General features: G+C 57.1%; 1 protein-coding gene across 2 annotated transcripts in view; it reads right to left on the bottom strand.

Annotated features, from left to right (window-relative positions):
* The window catches only part of ZFAT (zinc finger and AT-hook domain containing), a 139,514-nt gene that overhangs the window by 52,982 nt on the left and 59,098 nt on the right, over positions 1–27,434 (bottom strand). For both annotated transcript variants that reach the window (XM_066265616.1, XM_066265617.1), the window contains exons 6-10: positions 24,669–26,119; positions 23,731–23,963; positions 12,076–12,163; positions 10,482–10,631; positions 9,479–9,652 (exon numbers count right to left, since the gene is read on the bottom strand). In XM_066265616.1, the coding sequence (XP_066121713.1) occupies positions 9,479–9,652; positions 10,482–10,631; positions 12,076–12,163; positions 23,731–23,963; positions 24,669–26,119 (2,096 nt within the window). The remainder of the gene's footprint in view (positions 1–9,478; positions 9,653–10,481; positions 10,632–12,075; positions 12,164–23,730; positions 23,964–24,668; positions 26,120–27,434) is intronic.

Below are 27,434 nucleotides of genomic sequence, written 5' to 3'. Positions count from 1 at the left end.
GCACCCATCCCGCTCCACATCCTGGGGCTCAGACGCGAGCGCACACTCACCACAAGGCTAGCAGGAAGTTACGGGAGCACCGCTGCCCGCTGCCCCCTCAGCCTCGTCCATCTGCTCCCCACGGCCCACACCCTCACCCAGGGCCCCCTAGGCCTGCCGCAGCCCCACTCACGTGCCCTACCCCAGACACAGATGACTGGACCGCAGTGGACAAGTGTCCAGGAACTTGAGCTGCCTGGATATGCAGCCTGTGACTCAGGAGCTGCTGGCAGCATGTTCGCTCCGCGGATAAAACAAGGAAACGAGCCAGTCTGCAAGAGAATTTGGGGGAGAGCACAGCCAAGACAGACGGACAGAACATCAGCACCAAGTGGTCTGAGACTGCCCCCGGCCAGCTGGGCTCACTCTACGAATGACAGGAGGTACAAAGGAGGCAGACAGGGTGCAGTAGTGAGGATGGGGCGGGCGGGGACAGGGGCGGGGACAGGGATGGGGTGTGGCCACGGCCGGCTGTCAGAAAAGCCTTCTGGCAGGAAGTGAAGGTCAACATAAACGGAAAACGATCCGGCTTTAAGTAACTCGGGGAGAAGACACTGAAAACATGGAGACCCCAAGTCTCTATTAGGTCCCCTGGTACCTTTCTAATACATGTCCCTTTCTGCTTCAGCGACCTCCACTGAGTTCCTGTCAGCTGCAACCAGAAAGGACCCAACACACAGCTGCTGAGTGAGTCCATGAGTGCGCGGACAGAACACGCCAAGACCCCGGAAAGCAAACGATGAGGAAGGGACATGAACAAACACATCACTCGGAAGAGGATTAAATCAGAGTCAATTAACCTAAAGGAGGCTGGTGACAGCAAGCACTTATCTCCCAGCACGGGAGCCAGCCAGCAGGCACACGCCTGAGGCACACTCACTCATTCCACCCCTTTAATCCTGCCAGTACTGTCCGATACTGCGCGTTATCAAATAACTAAAAATCATTACACCACGGTAAGATCTGATACCTGTAAAGCCAAGGGACTGGACGTTTTTAATAACATGAAGTGCTAAGAACGAAAGAATTAGGCTGGAAGACTTGCACATTTCTGCTACAGTGTTTTGGAAAAGTTGGCAGGGCAATGCACGCGCAACACCAGGAAAATGAAGCACCAGCCTGTTCCTGGACAGGAGCCCTGAGGAATTAATTCAGAGGCAGGAGGCGGGAGAGGCATACGAGCACGACGGGCTCCTGCTACATAAGGTATGACAACGGGAGGGAAAGAAGAAAATAACACACCGCCCCAAACTGAGGGAAAGGCTGCGTGACTCATGGATCACCACTGTAACGAGACAGCTGTAGCGTACAGCTCTCAAGTGCCTCGTCCGTGGCCTCCACAGGAACAAAACAGAATCCCAACGTTAACCGTAAGGCGAGAGGAATGATATGTATACTCCAATCACAACTATGCAATCATTCCACACGAATACGAGTCAAGATTGAAAAAGCGTTTTTAAAAAGAAGAATGTAGTTGTCAGGTGACAGAGCAGCGTGCACCCCTGCAGGATGGGGTTAGCTCTGGCTATTTTTAACGTTTCCTGGGCGACGGAGAAGCATTTCCAATAAACCAGCACCAGGCTCTGGAAGCCTGAGGTGATTCATCCCACCTGCTGTCTGTCGCCTGCGGTGCCGAAGACAGGACAGGTCTTTCCGTACAGACCCATAAATGGTTATCAGTGGTCCCGAACTTGAAGGTCAAGAGTTCGCTGTCTTTTAAAACACCGCCCAGCCTGGCCTGGCCTGTGGTGGCGCAGTGGACAGGGTGCCAATCTGGGATGCTGAGGTCACCGGTTCGAAACCCTGGGTTTGCCCAGTGAAGGCACACACAACGAGCAATTAGTGAACAGCTAAAGGAAGCAACTATGAGTTGATACTTCTCGCCATATCCCACCTCTGTAAAATCAATAAATAAAATCTTTAAAGTACTGATTGACGTGTGCTCTTTCTGACCAGGCGTCTCTGACCCTCTTCTCCACAAAACAGACGGAGGCATCTGAATTCTGTAAATGATCTCGGGGTGGTTTCTTGCCTTCTGAAGCAGGACCTAACGTTCGCCAATAGTCAGAAGTCTCACTGAGCCAAGTCTCAGCAACCAGGGGGACACAAGACAGCTGAGTCACCGTCACAGTCGGGAGAGACACTTCTGGAGGAAAGCACCTGAGGGCAGCACTGCAGAGGGAAAAGTGAGCTGCACCGCTGGACAAAGGCTTCAGGTGACAAGCTAGAGGATCCAGAATCTCAGTGCCTGATACAATTCTTCTTATTCGACCCCGAGCCCCAGATGTGAAAGGTCAAAATCACAGGCACCTAGGTCAACCTTGCAAATATAACCTGAAAGGAAGAGGTCAGAGGCACAGACACACAAGAGCACGTATTATATGAATCAATTGATACGAAATTTAAGGGCGGGCAAGACCAAGTTGCAGTGCTGGAAGGTGGGGCAGTAGCTCCCTTGTGGAGGAGAGAAGAGGAGCAAGGGGAAGGTGGGCGGGGTCAGGAGACTTCTGTGGGGCGGGCTCTGTTCTGTGTCTTGTCCACAGATGTGGTTACACGAGTACACTTCCTTTGTGATCACCCATGGGACTGGACACTTACAATAATGCAACTTTTTTTTTTTTTTTTGTATTTTTCTGAAGCTGGAAACGGGGAGAGATAGTCAGACAGACTCCCGCATGTGCCCGACCGGGATCCACCCGGCACGCACACCAGGGGAGACGCTCTGCCCACCAGGGGGCGATGCTCTGCCCCTCCAGGGCGTCGCTCTGCAGCGACCAGAGCCACTCTAGTGCCTGGGGCAGAGGCCAAGGAGCCATCCCCAGCGCCCGGGCCATCTTTGCTCCAACGGAGCCTTGGCTGCGGGAGGGGAAGAGAGAGACAGAGAGGAAGGAGGGGGGGTAGAGAAGCAAATGGGCGCTTCTCCTATGTGCCCTGGCCGGAAATCGAACCCGGGTCCCCTGCACGCCAGGCCGACGCTCTACCACTGAGCCAACCGGCCAGGGCCAATGCAACTTTTTTGAGTGTGATACTTTAATTCTGAAAAGGTAAGGAAAAAAACAAAAACAAGACAACAACAAAACAACAAGGCCACCGTCCCTAGAAGGGGTTCGGGGACTGGAATTAAATCAGTTCAGGAAGGAAATGAATCAGGCAGTCCAAAGACGAAGCCTGAGGACTGCAGGGCAGTGTGACAGTGTGCACGCGGTGCTGGCTGCTGCTGCAGGTAGAGAAAGGCACAGGGCATGTCACCTGCCCGTGCGACCTGCCGTTAGGCTCAGCCGTGATTCCCAGGGCAGAGGCCACGGCGCGCCCTGGGAACAGGATGTCTCAGCACCGGCTCCCTCGCTCTGGAACGGGATCCGCTGCAACTCCCCCTCTGAGACCGGGGGCGGCGAGCAAGGAGTCACCGCCCCTCCTGCTCCTGCCTCACAGGGTGCAGTGCCCGCCATCCTCGCAGAATCTCCCCCCCTCTCCGGAAAGAGTCTGTCTCCCTGTCTGCCAGGAGCTCTTCAGCCAGCACTTTAAGGACAACTAGCCGGTCGGACAAAGCTGACCTCCGCCCTCTCTGACTTCCGCCCTCTGGAGCACAGGACCTGGCGACAGGATGTGGGCGGAGTCCCAGTACCGCCAGAGAGTGAAGGAAAGTGGGGGTCAGAGTGGGCTGCGCCCTCCACTGAGGTCTCACCCAGGGACAGCGGCATTCTGCATGTCCGTGAGGCCAGAGGGAGCGGGATTTGACGGCAGGGAGGGAGAAGAAGGAAGCAAAAATCCTTGTTACTCTGGTTTGGGTGAGACGGGGAGAGGTGCCCCGAACCCTGGAGGGTCAGGACTGCCCCCCTGTGGGGACTGTCTCCGCTGTGGAGGGAAGGGGACAGTGTCAGGACAGGGCACAGCGAAGCAGCACCTTGCGAGGCCCAGTGCTGGGCAGGAAGGGCCACTGCCCCTCAGCGCTGGCAGTGCGGGGGCAGGGGGAGTGGGGGGGCTCAGCAGGGGGCACACGAAGCCACCGTCTGGGGAACAGCTGGGCACCTGCTGCATCCCATTGTTTCTTGCTACGCCCTCCTCTGCTTCATGAATTCCCCTGCGATGGGTCCAGCTGCTTTCTTACTTTAAATAGAGTTCTATATAAAACTAAAGAGGAGCGGAATGGAAGAAAAATCTTAAACCGTCCCAGGAAAATAAAACCATCTCATCTTCCGGCACCTGGATTTCATCAGCAGATAAAGACCGCGACCGAAAATTCCTTCCCTACTGAAAACAACCTGTCTGGAATACCTCTTAAATTAAATCGCTCCCGCCAAACCAAACTTTATGTATCCCTCAAACTTGAAGAAGCATTAAAATGCTTAGAAAAAGAAATTCCCATAAATCTAAACCCTTACCAGCAATAATACCCAGAGGCATTCAAACAGAAGTGCCTTCTTGTGACTGTTTATCCAGCCCTACCGAAAAGGCGGTGTTTTGCATAAGTAAATTTTGCAGAAGAATGACCTCACCCTTTCAACACTGACCCTCTTCAGACATCAACTATGGCTGGCACTGCGCCTTCCTAATGAGACAGTACTTGAGAGAAGGTAATCTGATCTTTCCTAAATGACACAGAGGATGGAGATTAATCACCGCTACAAATATCCTCCTCACAGTGTCGCTGAGTTTTGGGGACTACGAGACCACTGCCCACAAGGAAGAGGTACATCCGTCCAACACTTAGAACTGACCCAGACACATGTCATCTGAATACAATCAGTCTTCACACAGCCCACTGTGGTAGCTGGTGACGCCCTCCCCCGAAGACATCCAGGTCCCAACCCAGAACTGATCAGTGCTACCTTACCCCGCAAATCAGAGCGGAAACTGGACAGCAATACAAACGCAGCGTCCAGCAGTCTCCAGGCTGGGAAGGCTGAGCTTAAAGCAGTGGTTCTCAACCTTTCTAATGCCGTGACCCCGCAATACAGTTCCTCGTGTTGCGGTGACCCCAAACCAAAAAATAATTTTAGTGGCTACTTCATAACTGTAATTTTGCTACAGTTATAATTCGGAATGTAAATACCTGATATGCATGATGTATTTTCTGATGGCTTTAGGCGACCCCGCTGGGGTCGCGACCCACAGGTTGAGAACCGCTGGCTTAAAGCCACTGGAGGCCGGGATGGCAGAGGATGTTTTCTGTGGTTAGTACATCAGTCTGGATGCAGAGTGGCTCGGATCAGCATGAGACTCAGAAACGAAAGACAATGGAGAGTGAGACCAAAGAACAGGGAAGGTCACGGTGGTGGAGCCAGAGTCACGCCACGGGCGCGGTGCGGGGCGCTGGCAGCTGAGGCTCCTCCACCCCAGTGACGTTTCAGGTAACCACGCTTCCCTCGAGTTAACTCCGAGCACCAGTCTACGCGGACTGCCCAGTAAGCTGCACGGTCGTGTTAGGAAGGACTCGGTTATCTCCAAGGAGGCTTACGTTCATAAAAACCTGAGAAGAAGGGCTTCAGGTGGGTCCACAAGGGGTGACGGAGAAAGCGGCTCCCTGAAGCCCTGAAATCGGCCCTTCCCCCTCCAGCCCACTGCCCCGACACCAGTGCACACAGAGAAGCCACGGCACCTGCCAGGCTTATGCAGCAGCCCCCGGCCCGGCCCCCTGGCCCTCGCCCTTTCCTCCAAGGTGGGTTGCAGGGAGGACAAGGGGGCCGAGGACCCGGCAGGGACCCGTCACAGAAGCCTTGTGAGCGAGCGCCGTAAGATCAGCCAGCCGGCCGTTCAGGTCCCACTTTCCATGAACTTCCTGCGCTTAGAGTGTACGTTTCTAGAAGCGGAGACCACGGGCTCGTGGGGCGACCTCACCCCAGAGGGATTCTGCTTTAGTGGAGGAGAGAGGCAGGGGACAGAAGGCCACACATCCTCCCCGAGAAGGTGCAGTCACGGGATCTCTCACTAGGAATTGAAGGGGCGAGGAAAAAGAGGCGCTTCTACACTGAATGCTTGTCTGATTACGACAGGCCCACGAGTGCTTAAAGCTTGGGTAATTCCTCTTTGTAGGTGTTACCAGAACACTTCTTAACTCGAGCGCATGAGGGCAGGTTGGCTTGAAGGGGTGGGTGGGGGAACCGAAGGAATTAGCACTGAACTTCAAAGAGCTCTTTATTCCACGATGAGAGAATTCTTGCTTGATTACACAGCATGGAGGGACTGCACCCCTTAACCTTCCCCGTCCGCTATGGTGAGCAGAATCGTGTGTGAACGTCTGGACCGCACAACATGGCCAGGCCCTCTCCACACGTCCAGAAGGGGGAGTGTGCTGTAGCGCGGCTCTGGTGTTAATTTCTTGCACGCTGTTGGCATCCAGACAAAGGGTTTGATCAGCCCCTTCACAGATCAATGTCTCTCTTTGTCTGTATTGACTGGCAAACCTCAACCTCTTTAACCAAAACGTTCACCCACACTGATCTAACCCCTCATGAGGCACAGTAATGAGCTCTTTTGGGAACCGGGAACGAATCAACAGGGCAAGAGCACGTTAAAGATGCCGATAAGACGTGAGAAACGAGATTCCCGAGCAGGCAAAGGGCAGGGTGGTTACTGCATCCCTCTTTACTTCATTAAAAAGACACTCAAGGAGATCCACTTAGCAGCGAGTGTCTCTACCATATATTAAAATCCCTAGTTCACAAGCACGCGACTGACCATAAACGAGAAGGCGACTGGCAGTCTCTGAGTGCCGCCTCCCAGCCTCTTCGCGAGAGGCACTCCACGCTGTTTGTTTTCTCTCCTCCAAACAACAAAAAACCTCCTACAAATCAGACGCTGTTTCAGGTGCAGGATGTACAAAACCCCCTGCGAGCGGAGCCCAGGGCCCGGGAGAGGAGGCCAACCCCGAGTGAGGAGGTCGTCCTGCGCGTCAGAGGAGGGTCCAGGGAGGAACGCTGGGGGGCGTGGGGAAGAGTGTGGAGTGAGAGAGGTGGCACGTGAGAGAAAGATAAGCCAAGAAGGGAAGCGGAAGGGGCGCAGGGAGCTCGGCTGGTTGAGAGGGTGGAGATCTCATGATGCACAGCCGCTGGGGAAGGTCGTCCCATCCCGCACCTGGGTGGGTGCCGTGCAGGGCGGGGGCCGTGCGGGGCGGGGGGCCGTGCGGGGCGGGGGCCGTGCAGGGCGGGGGGCCGTGCCGGGCGGGGGGCCGTGCCGGGCGGGGGCCGCGCCGGGAGGGGGCCGTGCGGGGCGGGGGCCGTGCCGGGAGGGGGGCCGTGCCGGGAGGGGGCCGCACCGGGCGGGGGGCCGTGCCGGGCGGGGGCCATGCCGGGTGGAGGCCAGTGCCTTGCAATGGGCCTGTGTCTGGTGGGTCTGAGGAACAGGACAGAGACCAGTATGTCTGGAGATGTGGGTCGGGGGGAGTGGAGCCGACGAGGTCAGAGATGGAGAGGGGTAAGAGGGCCAGCCAGGTCTTAGCAAGGACTTGGGCTCTTCCTCCGACATGTATTTCAACAGAGAAACTGGCCTGACCAGGCGGTGGCGCAGTGGACAGAGCGTCGACCTGGGATGTTGAGGACCCAGGTTCAAGGCCTAAGGTCGCCGGCTTGAGCACCGGCTCGCCAGCTTGAGTGTGGGGTCGCTGGCTTGAGCGTGGGATCATAGACATGACCTCATGGTCACTGGCTTAAGACCAAGGTCGCTGGCTTGAGCAGAGTCACTGGCTTGGCAGGAGCCACCAGGTCAAGGCACATATGAGAAATTAGTCAATGAATAAGTGAAGTGCTATGAGTATGAGTTGATGCTTCTCATCTTTCTTTCTTCCTGTCTGTCCCTCTCTTCCAACCCCTCCCCCCCGAAAATAAAAAAGAAAAGAAAAGACAAGTGGGCATTCTTCGAGACTGGCCCGTGGGTGGCCTGTGGGGACAGGGCAGACTGAGCGGTCGGCAGGCTCCAGGAGGCTGCTGTGAAGTGGAACCCTGCAGCACGCTGACGGGAGAAGGCACAGGACTGGCTCGCAGCAGGGGGTGTGAACCAGACAGTCCGGAACGACCCGGGTTTGACTGGAGCAAGCGGGAAGGAGCACCCAGCGACTGGGCGGGGCACAGCAGGGCTGGGCCGACAATGGCCCGCAGGCCCCGTCCAGCCTGCTGCCTGCTTTGTTTAGCTGGGAGTGAAGAGTATTTTCACAAAGTTTGTAAAACAGAACAAAATAAAAACAAACAAAAAGCACTATCTAGCAGAAACCCTATGTGGCACTAGAAACCTATTTACTCTCTCTACAGAGCTTGGCGACCCCTAGACCACAGGAGACAGGAGTTTGGGGGACAAGGGGCCCAGCGATGGGTATGCTGAGCCTGAGGTGTCTTCTAGACATGCAGGTGCAGAGGCTGAGGGGCTGGTGTGGAGGCAGTGCTGGGGCTGGGGAGAGGACCCAGCTGGAACGGAAGTCCGGAAGCCTCTCATGTGTAAATTAAAGCCAAGACTGCAGAGATCACAGAGTCTGTGGGTGCACAGAGAAGAGTCCCCGGATTTAAACTTCCAGAACCCATGGTTGAGACCTCCTGAGGAAGCCTCAATCCCTGAACCATTCCACACCCACCCACACTGTGCACGCCCACCCACACTGCTCACGCCCACCCACACTGCGCACACCCACCCACACTGCGCACGCACACCCACACTGCGCGCACGCACACACACTGCGCACACACACACACTGCGCACGCCCACCCACACTGCGCACACACACACACTGCGCACACACACACACTGCGCACGCCCACCCACACTGCGCACACACACACACACTGCGCACACACACACACACTGCTCGCGCCCACCCACACTGCGCGCGCCCACCCACACTGCGCACACACACACACTGCGCACGCCCACCCACACTGAGCACACACACACACACTGCTCGCGCCCACCCACACTGCACACACACACACACTGCTCGCGCCCACCCACACTGCGCTCGCCCACCCACACCGCGCGCGCGCACCCACACCGCGCGCGCGCACCCACACCGCGCGCGCGCGCACCCACACCGCGCGCGCGCGCACCCACACCGCGCGCGCCCACCCACACCGCGCGCGCCCACCCACACCGCGCGCGCACACCCACACCGCGCGCGCACACCCACACCGCGCACGCACCCACACTGCGCACGCCCACCCACACTGCGCACTGCACACACACGCGGGCACAGACACACATGCGCGCGCGCACACTGATGCAGTGAGTGCCCCTCACGCCCTGGTGGCAGTCAGGCGCGTCTCCGGTGCTGACCAAGCGCGGGCTGAGAGGAAGCAGGCGGGGCTCCACGGCTGCTGTCCCCTGAATGGAAACGGAAGCTCCGCCAGCCATGCGCCCTCAGCTGCCTCTAGGACGCCCGCAGCTCCCACGGGACCTGCAGGGTCAGCCGCACACCACACGCCAGCGGGGAGGGACGCACGCAGAGCCCTGCACTCACCGTCTGCCGTGTGCAGGAGCTTGTGGCTTTTCAGCGTCCCTTTTGACTTGAACTTCTTGCCACACATGTCGCAGAGGTGGGTTTTCTCAGTGCTGTGACGGTTCATGTGCGCTTTGAGGTTGCTCTTGCTGCGCGTCGCGTACTCACACAGAGAGCACTTGAAGGGTTTCACGCCTGCCGGAGGAGAGCAGACACGCATGTCCACACACGTGTCTATCTGTGTGTGCGTCCACATCCACTCTGAACACAGCAGCCCACACGCTTGTCCCTGAACACACCACACGCCTCCCCTCACCTGGCTCTTACCCAGGCTGTTCCTCTGACCTGTCACCCTCGCGTGGGGCCACAGGGGCACGAGGCATTCAGCTGCCCCTCCCTCATTCAACAAACACCAACAGAGACTGCTTGGTAGTAAACCATGAGGCTTAATTTGAAGCCAAGAAGCCCAGCCATGCCTGCACTGTCCAGACGGAAATGCAGACAAGCAGAAAAGCCACGGGGGCCAGTGTGACAAGGGTGGGGAGCTGTGCCCACAGCTGAGCGCAGGGGCGTCACAGACAAACCAGGGAGCCCAGCAACCTCCCTTCACCTGCACGGCCCATGGCCTCGCAGTGGAGGGGGCCGGGCTTGAACGAGGCCATGGGATGCGCCCAGGAGCAGGACCAAGAGGTGCCCATGGGCGGTTAGTGAAGTATCTCCCAGCCTTGGCTGTGACCTCAGCTCCTTCTGCCCCGCGCTTCCGAGCAGGCACAGGGGCCATGGTGGTTTGTGTAACCACAGAGCGATGAAGAACTAACTGCTCACTTCTCGTCACTGCAACTGCAACTAAACGAGTCATTTTTAAACTACTGGTTACAGTGGACTGATGGACAGGCTTCTCAGTGCACCACAGAAATCCTAACAGCAGGAGGCACAAAGCCACGGCTTCCTCCTCGCCCGCTCCCACAGGAAGCAGGCGGGCACGGGACCCCAAGGGCACTCCATTCAGAAGACCCACACTCACCTTCGTGAGCCCAGATGTGCCGCTGCAGGTCGGAGCCGTTCTTCATGAGATAGAAATCACAGTACGGGCACTTCATGGCTCGCTTTCCAATCAGTCCTTTCAGCTGAACCCTCCGCCCGAGCACCTCGGAGATGGTGCTCATGGAGACTTCTAGAACAAACACAGGCAGGCCATCAGAAGCAGCCAGATAGCCTCCACCAAGTGAGGTGTGCATGAACCTCGCGACAGCACCTGACCCCACGCGTCTATCCCGGGATGTGCCTCACGGTGTTGTGAGAGAGCTTTGCTTAAAAAGTTAACCCAGAACCCAACCAAGTCTGAAATCTCAATCTCCGTTCCCACAGATCGGGAGGGATGCAGAAACACTCTCCAGAGGCGGCAGACGCAGACTGGGAGACCGTCCCCAGGAAGAGCGGCCCAGTTTCTCCAACAAGTCAATGTCGTGGGGGCGGGGGAGCAGGGGCACGGTGTCCTCTACGAATGCAAGAAACTTCATTGGCGTTAACAACTCAAAGCAAAATGCTTGGGTCTTGACTCAAACAAACCAACTATTATTAAAATACAAAAACAAACAAACAAAAAAAAAACCTTGTATCAAGTGGAGAAATTTTAAGTGGCCCAATCTGAGGAGGTAAGAAGGAGTCCCTAGGATTTCTGTTTGTTTGAACGGGGACACAGGGGTCCTGCTGACCAACCCTCATCAGAGGTGCGCCTGAAGTTGTTTATGGGGAAATTACATGGTCTGGGATAGACTTTAAAATACCCCAGGAAAAAAGCTTTGGGGGGCTGACATGGGACAGGTGTGGCAGATGCAGATGGCTGAGAAGCTCAGCTGTGGACCCACAGAGCCCTGCCTCAAGGATGTCCCGGGGACACGGGACAGCACCAGTTATGAGAGCACAGTGGGGTGTGCGCTGTGATGGGGCACGGGAGGACTCTCCCTCCCCAGACTGGGGCTGCCAAAGCCTCCCTGAGGGTGGGCTCTGCAGGAGGAAGTAAAAAGTAAACAGAACTCAACCAGGTGGTGACAACGGAAGTGACAAAAATAAACAGGACCTAACCAGGTAGTGACAACAGAAGTGACAGGTATGAAGGCCCAGGCAGCTCGAGCCTCACCTTCATGCATGTGAGTGGCATGGAACTGACCAGAGGTGATGGTCACTCCAGCTCACGAAGGCTTCCCGACCCATGAGGAAGCCCACACCCCGCCTAAACCGCCAGGCTGGGCAACACGGACATAGGGGAGGGCCAGGCAGAGGCTCTGGGAGGTGGCATCTATGTCAGACCTGCCCTGGCCATGACCCGTGAAAGGCGTTCGAAGTTCCCGTTCACGAGAGGGACAGGACTTGTGGGCTGTAGGGAGGCGTGTCTGCAGAGCCGGTGACAGGGTATGTGAGGACAACGACCAGGTCACCTCCCAGCTCTGACTCAAGATGGCTTCCCTGGAGCTTACGCATCTATCTCTTCATCCTCTTCACTTCCGGTTAGTGCGGCGGACACGCAATGCTGCGTTTGTTTGTTTTATGCAATGCTGTTTTAAAACAAGCATAAGCATTTTAAAACTGACCTCCCGCTCTAAACTGCGTAACCTTACCGGGATGGTTCGTCTTGATGTGCGACTTGATCAATCGGTCTTCCGAAAAAGACTTTTCACACACAGGACAAGAATAACTCCTTTTGTCCTTAACAGAAAGAGAGCATAATCAATCGCCTGTCTTGTTTCAGCCTGGGCTCTGAGGAAATCTCACCTCCACCTCCACCGCCACCACCATCACCATCACCACCATCAGAGCTGGACGCCCAGTGCACCTGTCCGGGAACGTGACCTGCAGCCTTCACCTGGCCCCCGCAGCCTGGCAGGCTCCCCTCGGGGGACGATGTCACCTCCCTTCCAGAGGGAGGGATGCGGCTGAGGGAGAGATCTAGTCCTGAAGAGGTGGCCGGGCCAGCAGAGGGAGGGTGGGCCCTGGGTCGACACACAGACCAGCGCTGCTCCACGACCCGGTGCATCCTGTGCCCCAGCGCTCAGGGCACAGCGCTCAGGGGGCCCACAGAAGCTACGTTACTGAGCCTCTCTCCATGGTCGGGCATTACTACGCTCACATCACAGGCTGATACACTGAGGCCAAGGGCTACGAGGAAGAAGCCGCATTAGAACCCAAGAGCACGGATGTCCACCTGGCTCCTCCTGCCGTCCAAGACCGTGTCCACGAGGCTGCAGGTAAGGGGTTCACTCGGCACGCTGCCAGCCTCACCAACCCGGCTAACGGAGGTGCCGCATTCTCAGTGAGGGAGACGCTCCTGTGAATGACCAAGCTGTGGCCTTTGCTCACGGCCTTCTCGCTCAGAGCTCACTTGGGGGCTGTTTCCCACCACAGCTTTCCCACAGGGTGGGTACTGGGTTGCTGTGTCCCCCAAATACACATGTGCAGTCCTAGCCCGATGCCTCAGACCTCCTTTAGAAACAGGGTGATAATTACATAAGGCGAGCTCATCAGGGCAGGCCCTAGTCCAATGTGACCAGTGTCCTTCAAACGGGAATGTGCACCCAGGCATGCCCCGAGGCAGGATGCCCGGGGACAGCGAAGGCGGACCCGCCAGGGTGGCACGTCGACAAGCCAGGGACACCAGAGACCGCCAGCTAGGCCCTGAGCACACTGCCCCACGGCCTCGGGAGGACCGCCAAGCCGACCCCCGGGTCTCGGACTCCTGGCCTCCAGGACCGGCCGTGGGACCACAGATGGCTGTTGTTTCCGCCACGCGGCACGTGCGCTGTGCGGCGGAGGCTGGGCTGAGCAGGGAGACCGCGCAGCAGCCGACGCCACCTCGTACACGGCAGGTGCTGGTGCCTCAGAAGGTGGAGGGGGGCGGCCGTCAGTCCCTGGGCATCTGGGCTCATTCCCGCTCTCACCCTCAGCGTCCCCGACAGGGAAGACAGTCCAGCGAGGTGGCCCGGCACACGCTGGTCAGGCAGGGGGAACCGGCAAACCCATGGCAAGCCCCGGACACGAGGCCAGCACTGACAGGCTCCGCAGGCCTACGGTGACAGCGCGCCCGAGCCCGGTGGAGAGCACTCCACACGTCCCTATGAACTTGCAGGAGCCGGGGAGGCCAGGCACGGTGCTGGCCGTGCGCCCGCAGGATGGAGACACAGGCCATGCTCGCTGGGGTCCACTGGGTGACCACTCCTGCCATGTGCTGAGCACCTACCGCGAGCTCAGCTCGACTCCAAGCGCTTCTCGTGTGTCAGTAAGTGAATACCATCCTCATGGCCACCACAGTGCAGTCTGTCACACCACTGAGGAACCATGACAACAGTGCCACAGAGTGTTGGACACACCCCAACCTACACAGCACAGAGGGCCTGCCCAAGGTCACAGCACACAGCACATAGCACAGCTGGGCGTCAAGACCAGACCTCTGGACCCTAGGGTGTCAGGCTCACAGTCCCTGAGTTCTAATCCTGTTGCCACCACTTACTGGCTGAGGCAGCTTTAGGTAAGTGACCTATGTCAATGCCTTAGTTCCTTCAGAATGTCCATACAAGCTGCCCCTTCATAGGGTTGCTAGGAAAACAAAGGGGACGAAAAGGAGGAGAAAGCAGATGGACTTCCAGTGTGAGGTCCAGCACATGAGAAACGTGGACATCGCCACTCCATCCTAACTGCAAATAAAAGCTGGAACAAGCTAGAAGAGCAACCAACTCCTCTTCCCAGATCTACAAGAGACAGGAGGTGGTGGGGCCAACCACTGCCCCCAAGCTGGACAGGCGGGCAGGGAAAAACAGAACCACAACTACTGGAGCAAAAGTTCACACGCAGAAAGCTCCCTGAGAACCAGCACAACGGTGAGAGCGAAGAACCCCTAAGGACCCCGTCCAGGAAGGACCCCAGACTTTCGTGAGGCTTCCCTGTGGGTTGAGGAGCTCAACTTGTCCTCACAGTGACCGTCAGGGAAGAGGTGTCTCCCGCGGCCGGCAGGGGAGGGTAAAAGGGACGGCTCCGCATCACACCAGGGCGTCCTGTCCTTCCCAGCCAGGCTAGGCCATGGCTGCGCTGAGCACGGCGGGTGAAACCAGGATGCCGCACAGGAGCTGTGCAGAGCGGTGAACACGGTGCTCAGGGAAGTGTGCAGCACCGAAGTGTGTCTTAGAAAAGAAGAAAAACCCAAAGTCAATCATGTAATCTTCCACCCCAGAAACGTTAAAAAAAAAGAGAGAAAATTAAATTTAAAGTAAGCAGAAGAAATTAAAACTAGAGCAGCAACCAATGAAACTGAAAATAGAAAATAATGACACTCAAAATAAGAAACAAAACAACAGAATCAAATGCTGGTTCTTTGCAAAGACCCATAAAACCATTAAGCTTTTAGCTGGACTAAGAGAAACGACACGCATTATTAATATGAAAAACGAAAGAGGGGACGTACTACAGATTGGAAGGATATATGGATGTTAGTCAGTAAAAGAATGCTAAGAGAAACTATGTCCACAGATTGGACAGCCTGCACGAACAGACCAATTCCTTTCGGCAGGATACAATCTGCCGGAAGTCCCACAAAAAGAAACAGACAATGTGAATAGGCTTATATCTACCAAAGAAATTGAATGAATAACTAATAACCTTCCAAAACAAAAAGCGCCAGGCCCAGATGGGTTCACCAGTGAATTCTTCCTCACAGCTAAGGAAGACACGGCACCAATTCTCGACAATCTCTGATACAAAACGGAAGCAGAGGGAACACTTTCTAACTCACTCTGGGAGGCCAGCATCACCCTCACACCAAAACAGACAAAGACAGTACAAGAAAGAAGAATTACAGGATGGGTACGTTTCATGAACACAGATGCAAAAAACCCTCAACAAAACGTTAACATAACAAACCCGACAAAGTATAACAAGAACCAGGACCAGGACCAAGTGGGACTCACTCCAGGTGTGCAAGGCACGTGTGGAGAGAGGGGTCTACGAAAAACCTCTGTGCTCTCAGCTCAATTGTGCAGTGAACCTAAAACTGCTCTAAAAAATAAAGTTTATGAAAAGAAACGCATCCAGTGCTCAGAACAGAGCATTCAATCAGTCTGAAAGACCCTGCTGCTGCGATTTCAGCGTTGTTACTCTGCAGCTCAGCCCCGGATGACAGACCTGTCGCGGGCCAGACCCGGAACCTCCCGGGGGGGACCGGAGTGCGCGTACCTCCAGATTCCTTTGTGGGTGAGCCGCTGCTACAGAACAGCCCCTGAGTGGCTGCTCCCCAGAGTACACTTAAGCAAGGAGTCCTTTAGATTTAAAAACAAAAAGAACACAAAAGTCTCTCTAAACAACCAGAGCGTGGATACATCTCCCACCAAACACCTGGTTCCAAGCAACGCCTGCCAAGCTCCCCTGTCCAGGGGGCCCAGGCAGCTGCCGTGAAGCCGTCCTGAGCTCTCCGCCCAGACTACACCGTGGGCTCTGGGATTCTCAGGGTGCTCCTGTCACTGTTCTCCTGTGCCCGTCACCCTCCCAGCTCCCCTCAGCACTGCCGGCAACCGCACACAGGAAGTCATGCTCACAACGATGTTCTGAAGGACGCCACGGGCCGGGCACACATCCCGGAGGAGGCCTGTCACCACCTGGGCTGTCCCCAATGCCCTTGTCATCCGGGTTGACGGAGGCTTTCGGAAGGGCTTTGAAGGAGTTTACAGTGCTCTCCCCCTGAGTCCTGGCTATTTGATTTTTTTCCTTTTAATCTCTGACAGTCTGAAAGCCATTTATCATCGAGCTTATCGGGGTCCCTCACTTCTTGATGCCTTTGAAGATTGTCAGAAGGACACAGGCCGCAGGAAAGGGTGCCGGGAGAAGGGTGCACTTTTAGGACTCATCTAATTTTCCTTTTTTCAAAACCTCAGTTCTGTACCAGAGATGAAAACCCAAACTGACATAGCAAACTTAAAAAGAGTGGCAGTTAAAAGCGTTCCTGACGGAGGCCAAGAATGAGAGACCCACGTACTGACGGTGAAAGAGCCCAGCCCTGGGGGTCTGTTCCTTCCAAGGGAAACTACTTTCAAAGCAACACAAGCTTCGGAAAGAAGGGAGACGGCAGCGGAGGCTGCGGCCACGGCCGGTGGTGCGCAGAGCCCCGCCCCCGACTCCGGGCAAACCTCACGCCTTGGGCTCCACCTCCAAGCTGCCACACACACTAACTATTGCATAAATAAGTATGCCTATAAAATATTTGATATCAACTTAAAAATATAAGATGGGCCCTGGCCGGTTGGCTCAGCGGTAGAGCGTCAGCCTAGCGTGCGGAGGACCCGAGTTCGATTCCCGGCCAGGGCACACAGGAGAAGCGCCCATTTTTGCTTCTCCACCCCTCCGCCGCGCTTTCCTCTCTGTCTCTCTCTTCCCCTCCCGCAGCCAAGGCTCCATTGGAGCAAAGATGGCCCGGGCGCTGGGGATGGCTCTGTGGCCTCTGCCCCAGGCGCTAGAGTGGCTCTGGTCGCAACATGGCGACGCCCAGGATGGGCAGATTATCGCCCCCTGGTGGGCAGAGCGTCGCCCCTGGTGGGCGTGCCGGGTGGATCCCGGTCGGGCGCATGCGGGAGTCTGTCTGACTGTCTCTCCCCGTTTCCAGCTTCAGAAAAAATGAAAAAAAAAAAAAAAAAAAAAAAAAAAAAATATATATATATATATATATATATATATATATATATATATATATATATATGATGGGAGAGTCCACTCTGACCAATTTCTCAGGAATAAAAGGCCACAGTGATGGGACCTGCTGTCCTCTGTGGACTCACCCCTCCTTTCCTCAGACCTTCCAGGGGGCCCTGTCCTGTGCCAGGCTTTGCCCTGAGGATGAGGGTGAGTGAGTCACTGGCCCTGTCCTCAAGGGGCTCATGAGCCAGGACAGAAGGAGAAGTGCCAACACCTAGAGCCCACAACCACCGCGGAGCACGCACCAGGATGGAGAAGGCAGGAGAGGCGGGCGCTGAGATCGGGACCCAGCTGAACAGTTAGAAAACAGCCAGAAGTGCGCTCCGTGTGGGAGTTCAGCTCAAGGACCAATCACTGCGGAGCACGCACCAGGATGGAGAAGGCAGGAGAGGCGGGCGCTGAGATCGGGACCCAGATGAACAGTTAGAAAACAGCCAGAAGTGCGCTCCGTGTGGGAGTTCAGCTCAAGGACCAATCACCGCGGAGCACGCACCAGGATGGAGAAGACAGGAGAGGCGGGCGCTGAGGTCAGGACCCAGATGAACAGTTAGAAAACAGCCAGAAATGCGCTCCGTGTGGGAGTTCAGCTCAAGGACCTTCCTCTCCCTGGAAGCAGCTCTGGTTTGCCAGGCTGAGCCCCCTCAGTTCTGGACCTCGGCTGCGAACAGGACGCTGTTTCGTGCACGGGACACTGTGGTGGCCTGAGGCCTCGGGCTCTGTGGATAACCGCCCAGCAGGGAGACACAGAAACAAACCGGTCTGTGATCGAGGAAGAAAAAACCACGCTCTTGTAGCTCCAGGAAAGGAAAGACCTCTGTCCCATCATCTAAGTTCAACATCTTCCTGTACTGGGAAAACACCCACTAGAGCCTGACCAACCCACTTATTTCCTGAGAGGAGCAGAGGCAGCTCCCGCTCCTTCTCTGTGCTTCGCTGGCAGCGTGGCTGTAGCGCAGTCCCAGCAAGCACAGGCGAGGCTTTTCAAACTACATGGACCTTCACAGCCAGAGACAGACGGTGCACTTCTCAGCAACGGGCCAGCGCCAACTTCAAACACTTGTTGAGAGCGCGTCACCCCTGGCTGGAGGCACCACCGCCACCACGACTGTGTCCCTCTGTCTCCTGCTCTTCCTGCTCCTCAGAACGAGGACCCATGCGTGTCCCCGACAGAGCTCATCTTACTGAACTCCCACGGTGGCCCTGGAGGCCAGGACAGTCATCCCCACCTGACTGGCAATGGGCCGGAGAGGTGAGGGAGTGAAGCCACACCGCACCACCTACAAGCGGGAGCGTCAGAAGGCCACACTGAACACGTGCCGTGCCCTGCTCGGGCTCGTCACTGCGACAGTGCCCTCCGCGGCCGTTACCTGCGAGGTCAGCCGAGCAGGAGGAGCGCCAGCCGGAGATAAAGGGGACAGACAGACAGACTGTGGACATCCACCATATGCTCCACTTCCTGATACTGCAAAAGTCTGCGTCAGGAGAAACTTATTTAGTCAAGGGAGTCCCAGGTCCCCCGGTTACATCAGGAGAGAAGTCTGAGACCAGGAACATCATTCACAACAATGGCTCTGTGATTCCGATTCGGGACATCATGAATTACGTCATCTGGGCCAGTGACTGACAAACTCACTTATGGGACTCCCAGGAGGTCACCTGTTTCACACAGGCATGTACACATACTGACACACAACATACCAAAACACGGAAGCAAAGGTCCCCCCCAAAATAACACTTACCTTTGGTGTGGGTGAACATGCTGATAATTTCTATTTTATTCTATCCTGTTTCTTTTGTAGGATATAGCAGCTGAGGTCCACTAACCTGAGTGGACAACCCTGTAGTGGACCATGACCCGGGGACTGCAGACTGACCCGGGTGTGCTCCACAGGGTTCCTGGTTTACCCCTCAGAGCCCCGAGAACTGGACACAGCGCCTTCCCTCCATCTCACAGATGAGAAAAGTGAGGTTCAAGGAGGCCCCACAACTCACCCCCGATCTCAACGTGGGCATGGGCTCTGAACCCCAGTCCGTCAGAACCCAAAGCCTCTCTCCCCGTACAAATGCACCCTCTCTGGGTTCCCTCCGCAGTGTCTGCACAGTGATTCGAAAGTGGGTTTGCTCCGGAAATGTCACTGACCAACACCCTGGACTAGGTCCCCGCATTTCCTTGATTCCAACACACCCGTGACTGTGAGTCACGGGAACCAGGCCCCACAGGGAGGCCGGAGGTGCTGGGAGAAACTGCAGGAGGTGTGTGCACACCCTCCAGTCACTAGGTGGCCAGCCCGTGGCGGAGAAATGGTTTTCGAGAGTCACACGAGACTCGGCCCCATTACCTCGGGGTCCTATCACGACGGGAAGGGACCTGGATGTCTGTCGGTCCATCTGGGGCGGGGGCGGGGTGGGTGTTTTATTTTGAATTTCCTTACTTTTACAGCGTATGGGTATCTGTGCTGAGAACAGGTTAAGTCCCAGATCCAATGGGAAGGAGGGCCCAGCCAAGCCTTCCACACACCTGGTTGCAACTGCCTGGGTCCCAGGTAAGGAAGCCAAGCCCCCTGGGACTCACTGCCGACTACCACCCAGCCAGCCCTCCCCTGACCAGAGTCCTCAGCCGACAAGGACACCCGGACGGGGACACTCGGATGAGGACACCTGGATGAGGACACCTGGATGAGGACACCCGGACGGGGACACCTGGATGAGGACATCTGGATGAGGACACCCGGACGGGGACACCCGGACGGGGACACCTGGATGAGGACACCTGGATGAGGACACCTGGCCTTCGCATCTCGGAGCTCAGTCGTGCCACCTCTTCGGAGCCTCACCACCACCCGAGGATGGAGGGCACAGCCCTGTCTCCGCTGCTCCACCCGAATGTCCGGCACAGGCAAAGCCGCAGGGACAGAAGGCAGACGGGTGGGGACCTACGGCTCGGGGCAGGGAAAGGAAGCGGTGATACCCGAACACCATCCTGCCGTGTCGGCATGTCCTGGTACCTGTGGCTTTGCTACAGAAATACTTTACAGGCTCAAAGGACAAACGGTGTCTAAACTCAAAATACTGGAACCCGTTTCCGTAAATGACGCGATCCCACTACGGTGGCAACAGAGAGCATCTGCTGCAGGGGACGTGTCCGTCACTCGGCACGCAGGTGCTGGTGTGGAAGGCCCCCCGGTCTGAGCTGCCCACTCTGCTGGGAACTTCCTCCCTGTCACCACACTCAGAACACCTCCCCCAGGCAACCCTCCCTTACTTTGACCTAGCCCTCTCCAGGTCGGTCTGTGTCGGCCTCGCTTGCCACCCTGCCCTTGCGGCCATATTGCCATGACTGTGCCCGTTTGTCCCCCACAAAGCCAAGGGCTCCTGGAAGGCGGACTCAGCCCTTCCTCGTACCTGAAATCCCAATGCCCGGCATGCAGGGGGAGACACCCCCAGCCTGCCTCCGCACGCGCCTTAGACAGCGTCTCGGTGGAGGAAGTGCACCGTCCACAGGGGAGAGACTGAAAGACACCTTCACAGCCTCTAAGCAAACGGGAGTGTGGACAGGAATCAGGAAAACCACCTACTTGTAAGGTCAACGGAGCCACACTCCCTTCTTCCCCTATTCCCGCTTTTCTTCTGCGATAACACACACATCTCGCTGTGGTAGCGTCATGCGCAGCACAGAGGCACCGACACAGTCCCTATTCTCAGGGGACAAAGTCTACCGCCGCCACGGAGAAACACAGGTCCCTTACCAACAGTATGACTGTGGCAACTTACCATGTGACTGCAACAGAAGTCTCCTCATTTGCCCACCTCCTGGAGGGGGCATGAAAATTAAGTAAGGTCACATGAGGGCCCGGACCGCAGGACGAGACAGTGACAACTACTTCCTCTCCCCCAGCACACGCTCCCTATGCCTCCAGAGCGCCGCTGTTGGAGAGCGAGCCTCTTTGAAGGAAGATTCGTAACCATGGGAAGTTGAAAAGAGAAGCTCGTTTAAACGCCACTTTATCAAGAAGGTTGAAAGCGTATGGATTCGGAGCTGAAGACCTGAGAGCATGTCCCTGACGCCCCCACGTTGACCACGAGCCCCAGGGACATGGCTGGGAGGCTGAGCACCACTCCCAGGGGCAAGAACTCAGCCGGGCGGGACTGGAGTCGCTCTGACACACCCCACAGACAAGGAGAACGGGCGTGGGGACAGGCAGACCCAGACTGTACCCTCTTCTCACCCCTCCTTCTTGCCAGCCCGCCATGTGCGTGTCACTCTCCAAGTCCAGGGCCACCGGTTCCACAGCGGTAAGTGGGGGACATAGCCCAGTAGTAGCAGGCCCTGGTCGACATGCTCGCTCCAGGCCAGGCAGGGTGCTGGGACACCTGCATGCATCTCCTCACCCGAGGACGGGGACGCTGAGTCAGTCGCATGACTCAGCTTGAGGCTGCAGGGGAACGGTCTGGTTCCCAGTCTGAACGGCTGTGGCCCAGGCTGCTGCCCCCGAGAACCCTGCTCTCATCTTGGCCTCACTCCTCTTGAGCTCTCGGGAGTTTGTGGTGAAGTCACAGGAATGAGTTCTAACACCTCCCATTCCCCTGTCCTAAGAGAGTCCTGGAAGCAGTACCGCCCTGACAGCCATGCTGAGGAGACAGGGACATGTACCAAGGAGAACCAGGTAACATACACCAGCTGGTCCAAATGTCAACACCACCAGCACTGAGACAAGTCCTTTATCTAAAGTGTTCCACTTCCACCTGCCAGGAACTCTAGCAGATTGACAGCCATGCACACATACACACGTGAGCATGTGTGTGCACGTGGTACTGCGTTTACAACTGTGTACAGTGTATGTGTACAGGCGTGTATGAAACCTACCAAGGGGATCACATACTTAAATATATAAACGTCTAACCATTATGCTGGATATCTAACCCTAATACTGAATGTCAACTGTGACTAGAAAAAGTCATTTAAAAATACACATGTGCATGCCTGTGCATAGTTATGTGTGTGTGTACACGCTTGTGTGTGCACACATGTATACACATGTACATGTCTGTGTGCATGTGTAAATGTATGTTTGAATCTGTGCGTACACATGTGACTGTGCACGTGTTTACATGTGTGTGTACATATGTGAGTATATGTGTGTGTGTTGCTTAGAAAAAATACTTTTGAATATATATTTTATACAGATGGCTACCAAGTCTCAGAAAGGACAGGTGACCTGTCCAGCATCACACTGTGCACATGCTAGAGACAGTATCTGAATCCACTGTCAAACCCCAAAGGGCATGTTCTTACCTACCCACAAGACCTGACACACCTGCCATCACCCTTAGGGACAAAATGCTACCGTACTAGCAATGCTTACATCAGAGATCAGTGACATGAACACCAAGCTTTGGGAGGCCCACTTTGTGCCACCTGTTAGGTAACACAGGAGCACAGTGAGGACAAAGAGGTCCCAAGGCCATCAGTGAGGACAGAGTCGCCCCAGGGCCATCAGTGAGGACAGAGCCGCCCCAGGGCCATCAGTGAGGACAGAGCCGCCCCGGGGCCATCAGTGAGGACAGAGCCGCCCCGGGGCCATCAGTGAGGACAGAGCCGCCCCGGGGCCATCAGTGAGGACAGAGCCGCCCCGGGGCCATCAGTGAGGACAGAGCCGCCCCGGGGCCATCAGTGAGGACAGAGCCACCCTGGGGCCATCAGTGAGGACAGAGCCACCCCGGGGCCACCAGTTAGGACAGAGCCGCCCCAGGGCCACCAGTTAGGACAGAGCCGCCCCAGGGCCATCAGTGAAGACAGAATAGCCCCCAGGGCCAGTTGCGAGGACAGAGCCACCCCCAGGGACAGCTGTGAGGACAAAGCCGTCCCAGGGGCCAGCTGTGCCCCTGGACGACTTCATCTCAGAGCTCTCAGGGGTCGGCCTCTTTGGTTAGGGAGGATTCGCAAAAATACATTCATTTGCTGTATTACACAATCTCCTACCAAGTGATTAAATTTTCCACCGTGAAGATTAACAGCACCATGAATAAACACATCACTTTTTTAGAAATTACTGCACAGATATTCTCTTGATTTCCTAGTTGTCACACAACTATTAGACGCTAGCTGTCGTCAGCACTGCCTGTGCTCTTACGATGGAGCCCTGTGCTGAACACTTGACAGACGCTGCCTGACCTGACCTCTCCACAACGCCTAGTGGCAGCCACTGTTGTTGTTGTTACTGTTTACCAGTGACTCCTGAGCGCGCCGCTGCAGGGACCCTCGTTTCCCTTCTGTTCTGTACCTGCTCAGCCTTTCCCCGTGCTGACAACGTTGCACAGGAAGCCAGTTTACTCAGTCTCATCCTTTCTCCATCCACTGCGGAGACACTCCCGAAGAAAGGAACCCTGGGGCGGAGAGCCTGCGTCGTGAGGGGGGCCCCCCGGTCTTGGGGTGGACGCGAACACGCCGGATTACCACAAAGCGGGGACACCTCCACACGGGCACAGAAGTGAGCAAGCCAGGAGCACCCAGGGGGGACGGGGCGGCCACTCGGGCTTCTACTTACCAGCTCTGTGTGCACTTTAAGGTGGGCCTGCAGCTTATATTTATCTGGAGTCGAGTAGTCACAGCCATCAGTGGGACACTTCAGCAAGATGTTACTGTGTTTCTGAATTACATGGCGTTTAAGGCAGTTTTTGGTGATGGAAGAATAATGACACTGGGAGCAATAATACAGATGTTCCCGGGTGTGGGTGCGGACATGCATGTCAAAATGCACTTGGTACCAAAAAAGTTTGCCTAAAAAAATATTTTTCACGTGAGAACAAGGAAGTTTCTTGTAGACTGTCACCCTTCACACTTCCACCACACTTCTGTCTGCAAATTACTTCTCAAAGGCGGGAGGCAGCAAACACTAAGGGCGCGACTCTTTCCGCCCGACATCAGAGCGAGGAGAGGGAGACACGGATGTCTACCGAGGACCAATTATGGTGCCCAATAGCATTATGCACATGCATAAATCAAAGAGTCTGTGAACGCTGGTGACTGCTGGGGTCACCAGGCCGAGCCAGACCCCTGCCCCCTGCGCTGCCGGCTCTCCGGGCGCTCAGAGGCCGTGCTGCTCTATGGCTGGGAGGCTCCATTCAGGGCCTCCCTTCAAGGAGCCGCAGCCGCTTCCGTCACCTGTCTCTGCTCCTCTGGGCCTCGGCCACCACTTCAAGCCCTATGTTCCACATGTCACGTGCCAGAAGACAGACTCTTCTCAGTTAAAGGTCTGGCGGAGGCCCTGGGCTAACCCTCTGCCTGCCTGCACTCCTGAGGGAGCCCACACGGGCGGCTGCCGTCACCCTGGCCACCTTCACAAAGACCTCACCACGGGCGGCCACCCCTCGCTCTCCGCCAACGAAGGACAGCTCGTTTAGAAGCTGCTCTCCGCAGAGGCGGGAGCTCCAATCGAACGGGAGGTGCCCCGAGGCCGGCGGGGGCCCTGCTGCCTCTCCTTACCGCAGTACTCGCACTCCAGGTCTCCGTAGACCTTCCGGATCCTCTCGCGCAGGCCCGTGTCCATCCGCCTCTTCTGCAAACTGTCCAGGATCCTCATGAACGCGTTCATGTTAGCCCGGTGCTCGGGGACAGGGCTGCAAAGGCCAGGCGGGCCCAGGGCCACGGCCCTCCCACCCGCTGCCGCAGGGAGGTCCTGGGCCTCGGCTGGGTTTGACCTGAGACACCCACTGGGATCTGGCCCTTCGGATGGGAGGGCAGCGGCCTCCCGCCCTCCCCGGGGTGGGCTCTTGGCACCCTGGGCCTCCTGGTCTGCGTCCGGGCTTCTGGCCGTGGGCAGCAGGATGGCGACTTCGTCCCCTGGAGTCCGGGCAGAGCCTCCAGGCTGGGTGTACGGGGTCTTCTCAGGGGTAGCGGGAGCCTCCGCGGAGGAGCTGTCATTTTTCAACAACTCGCCCGACACGACTGCGTTGGAGTGAAGGTCCGAGGGGACCGCCACGGCGTCCAGCTCCCCAGGAGGCAGGGCTCTGCTCTCACCCCGGGAGGCGGTGGCCAGGGGCATGGCCGGGGCAGCCGCCACCCTCGGGGCCTCCGGCTCCGCCCGTGCCTCCTCGGGCCCAGCGCCCCCCGGGCAGGCTGTCCCCCTGGGCGCGCCGACCCCCGGGAGCACCAGCTCCGCCTCCGCCAGCTGCAGCTGGCCGCCCAGGGCCTCCTGCTGGACGTCCCCCCCGGGCTCCAGGAGGCAGAAGCTCTGGTTGATGGAGCTGGTGAAGACCGAGGCCTCCGGGGCGGCCCCGTGCGCCTCCCGGATGTGGGCGCGCAGCCGGATGGAGCTGACGAACTTCCTGAGGCAGACGGCGCACACGTACACGAAGGGATGCTTCCGGACGTGCAGCGCCAGCGCCTGGTACTTGGTGGCCCCATGGCCGCAGAGCTCGCAGGCAAAGGGCCACTTGTCGCCGTGGACCAGCATGTGGCGGTCGCGGTCCAGCTCATTCTTGAACTTGCGCTCGCAGATGTGGCAGTCATAGAGCAGCTGCCGCTTGCCCTCCCTGGTCAGGAGGCCGAGCTCGTGCAGGGTGTCCCGGACCTGCGCGTCCTGCGGGTCGTGCGCCTCGCGGACGTGCCGGATGAGGTTCTTGACGTCGGAGTACTTCTTCTTGCAGAAGCGGCAGTGCTGCTTGATCTTCTTGTGCACCCGCTCGACGTGCACCTTGAGGTGACCCTTGCTCAGGCAGGTGAAGGAGCAGCAGTCGCAGGAGAACTTCTCGCCGGTGTGCTTGCGCAGGTGCACATTGAGGTTGGCCTTGATGGCGCTGGCGTAGCTGCAGTGGGCGCACTGGAACGGCTTCTCGTTGGTGTGGATCCGCAGGTGGGCCTGCAGCGAGTGCTTGAACTTGAAGACCTTGTTGCAGTATTCGCAGGTGAAGATCTTCAGCTGGGTGGGCCCGAGCCTGGAAAGAGACGACAGCACTGTCAGGGCGGAGAAGGACGTTCCTGCGGACCTCCACCTCCTCCTGACGGGCCGAACACGGGGAGGTGCGAAAGTGAACTAAGCGGGACTGGGGGTGGATGGATGGATGAGTGGATGGGTGGGTGGATGGATGAGTGGATGGGTGGGTGGGTGGGTAGGTGGATGGACGGATGGACGGATGGACGGATGGGTGGGTGGATGGGTGGACGGGTGGGTGGGTAGGTGGGTGGATGGGTGGATGGACGGATGGACAGATGGGTAGATGGATGGGTGGATGGATGGATGGGTGCATGGATGGATGGATGGATGGGTGGGTACATGGGTGCATGGGTGGGTGGGTGGGTGGATGGATGGATGGGTGGGTGGACGGGTGGGTGGGTGGATGGACGGATGGACGGATGAGTGGGTGGATGGGTGGGTGGATGGATGGATAGATGGATGGACAGGTGGGTGAATGGGTGGATGGATGGATGGATGGGTGCATGGATGGATGGATGGATAGGTGGGTGCATGGGTGGGTGGGTGGGTGCATGGATGGATGGATGGATGGGTGGGTGCATGGGTGGGTGGGTGGGTGGGTGGATGGATGGATGGATGGGTAGAAGGATCCATCCACCCACAAGCCAGCCGGACCGGAGGACCTAGTGAACCAGGCACATCCGAGGATGGAAGAGTGGTCCCTGTTTCCCAGGAGCTCACAGCCTCGGGAGGGCCGAGGACAGGTGAGCACATGGCTGCACCACCATGTGCGTGTTGAGGGGCCTGTGAGCCAGGGGAGAGGAGGAGGGCACGTCTAACCTGGATGAAGGCGGTTGAGAAACTTGCTGAGGCAGAGGGGTGAGTGGCGGCAGAGAACGGGAGAGGGAGGCAGGAGGAAGATGAGTGTGCCGTACACAACACACACACACCAACCAGCTGTGCCCCAGAGCTGACCTGCCTGGATCCCGGGGACCTAATGGGCCAGCCCTAATGAGTGAGGTCGGTCTGCTCCGAGAGACGGGTACGATCCCCTTGTGCTTGCTGGCCAGCTTCAACAATCCAGACCTGCTCATTCATTTCCAGCCATCAGGGTGACAGCCCTGCCCTGTGCTGCACGTGTCCACGGGAGGGCCACCCACAGGTGAAAGATCCCGGTCCTTTCCAGGAAAGGTGATCAGACGTATCTGACCAGAGCCAAGACCAGCACCATGCCTTCCCCAGCGGAGGTGCCTCTCCACGCCTGAGAGGTGAGGGTGTGTCTGCCTGCCCGTGGACAGCATGGGATCCGGGAGTTCTCGGTCAGGTGGGCACCACTG

The sequence above is a fragment of the Saccopteryx bilineata genome, chromosome 3, assembly GCF_036850765.1.
Source record: "Saccopteryx bilineata isolate mSacBil1 chromosome 3, mSacBil1_pri_phased_curated, whole genome shotgun sequence".
NCBI classification, from domain to species: Eukaryota; Metazoa; Chordata; class Mammalia; order Chiroptera; family Emballonuridae; genus Saccopteryx; species Saccopteryx bilineata.
This window is presented reverse-complemented; position numbering and strand designations above follow the sequence as displayed.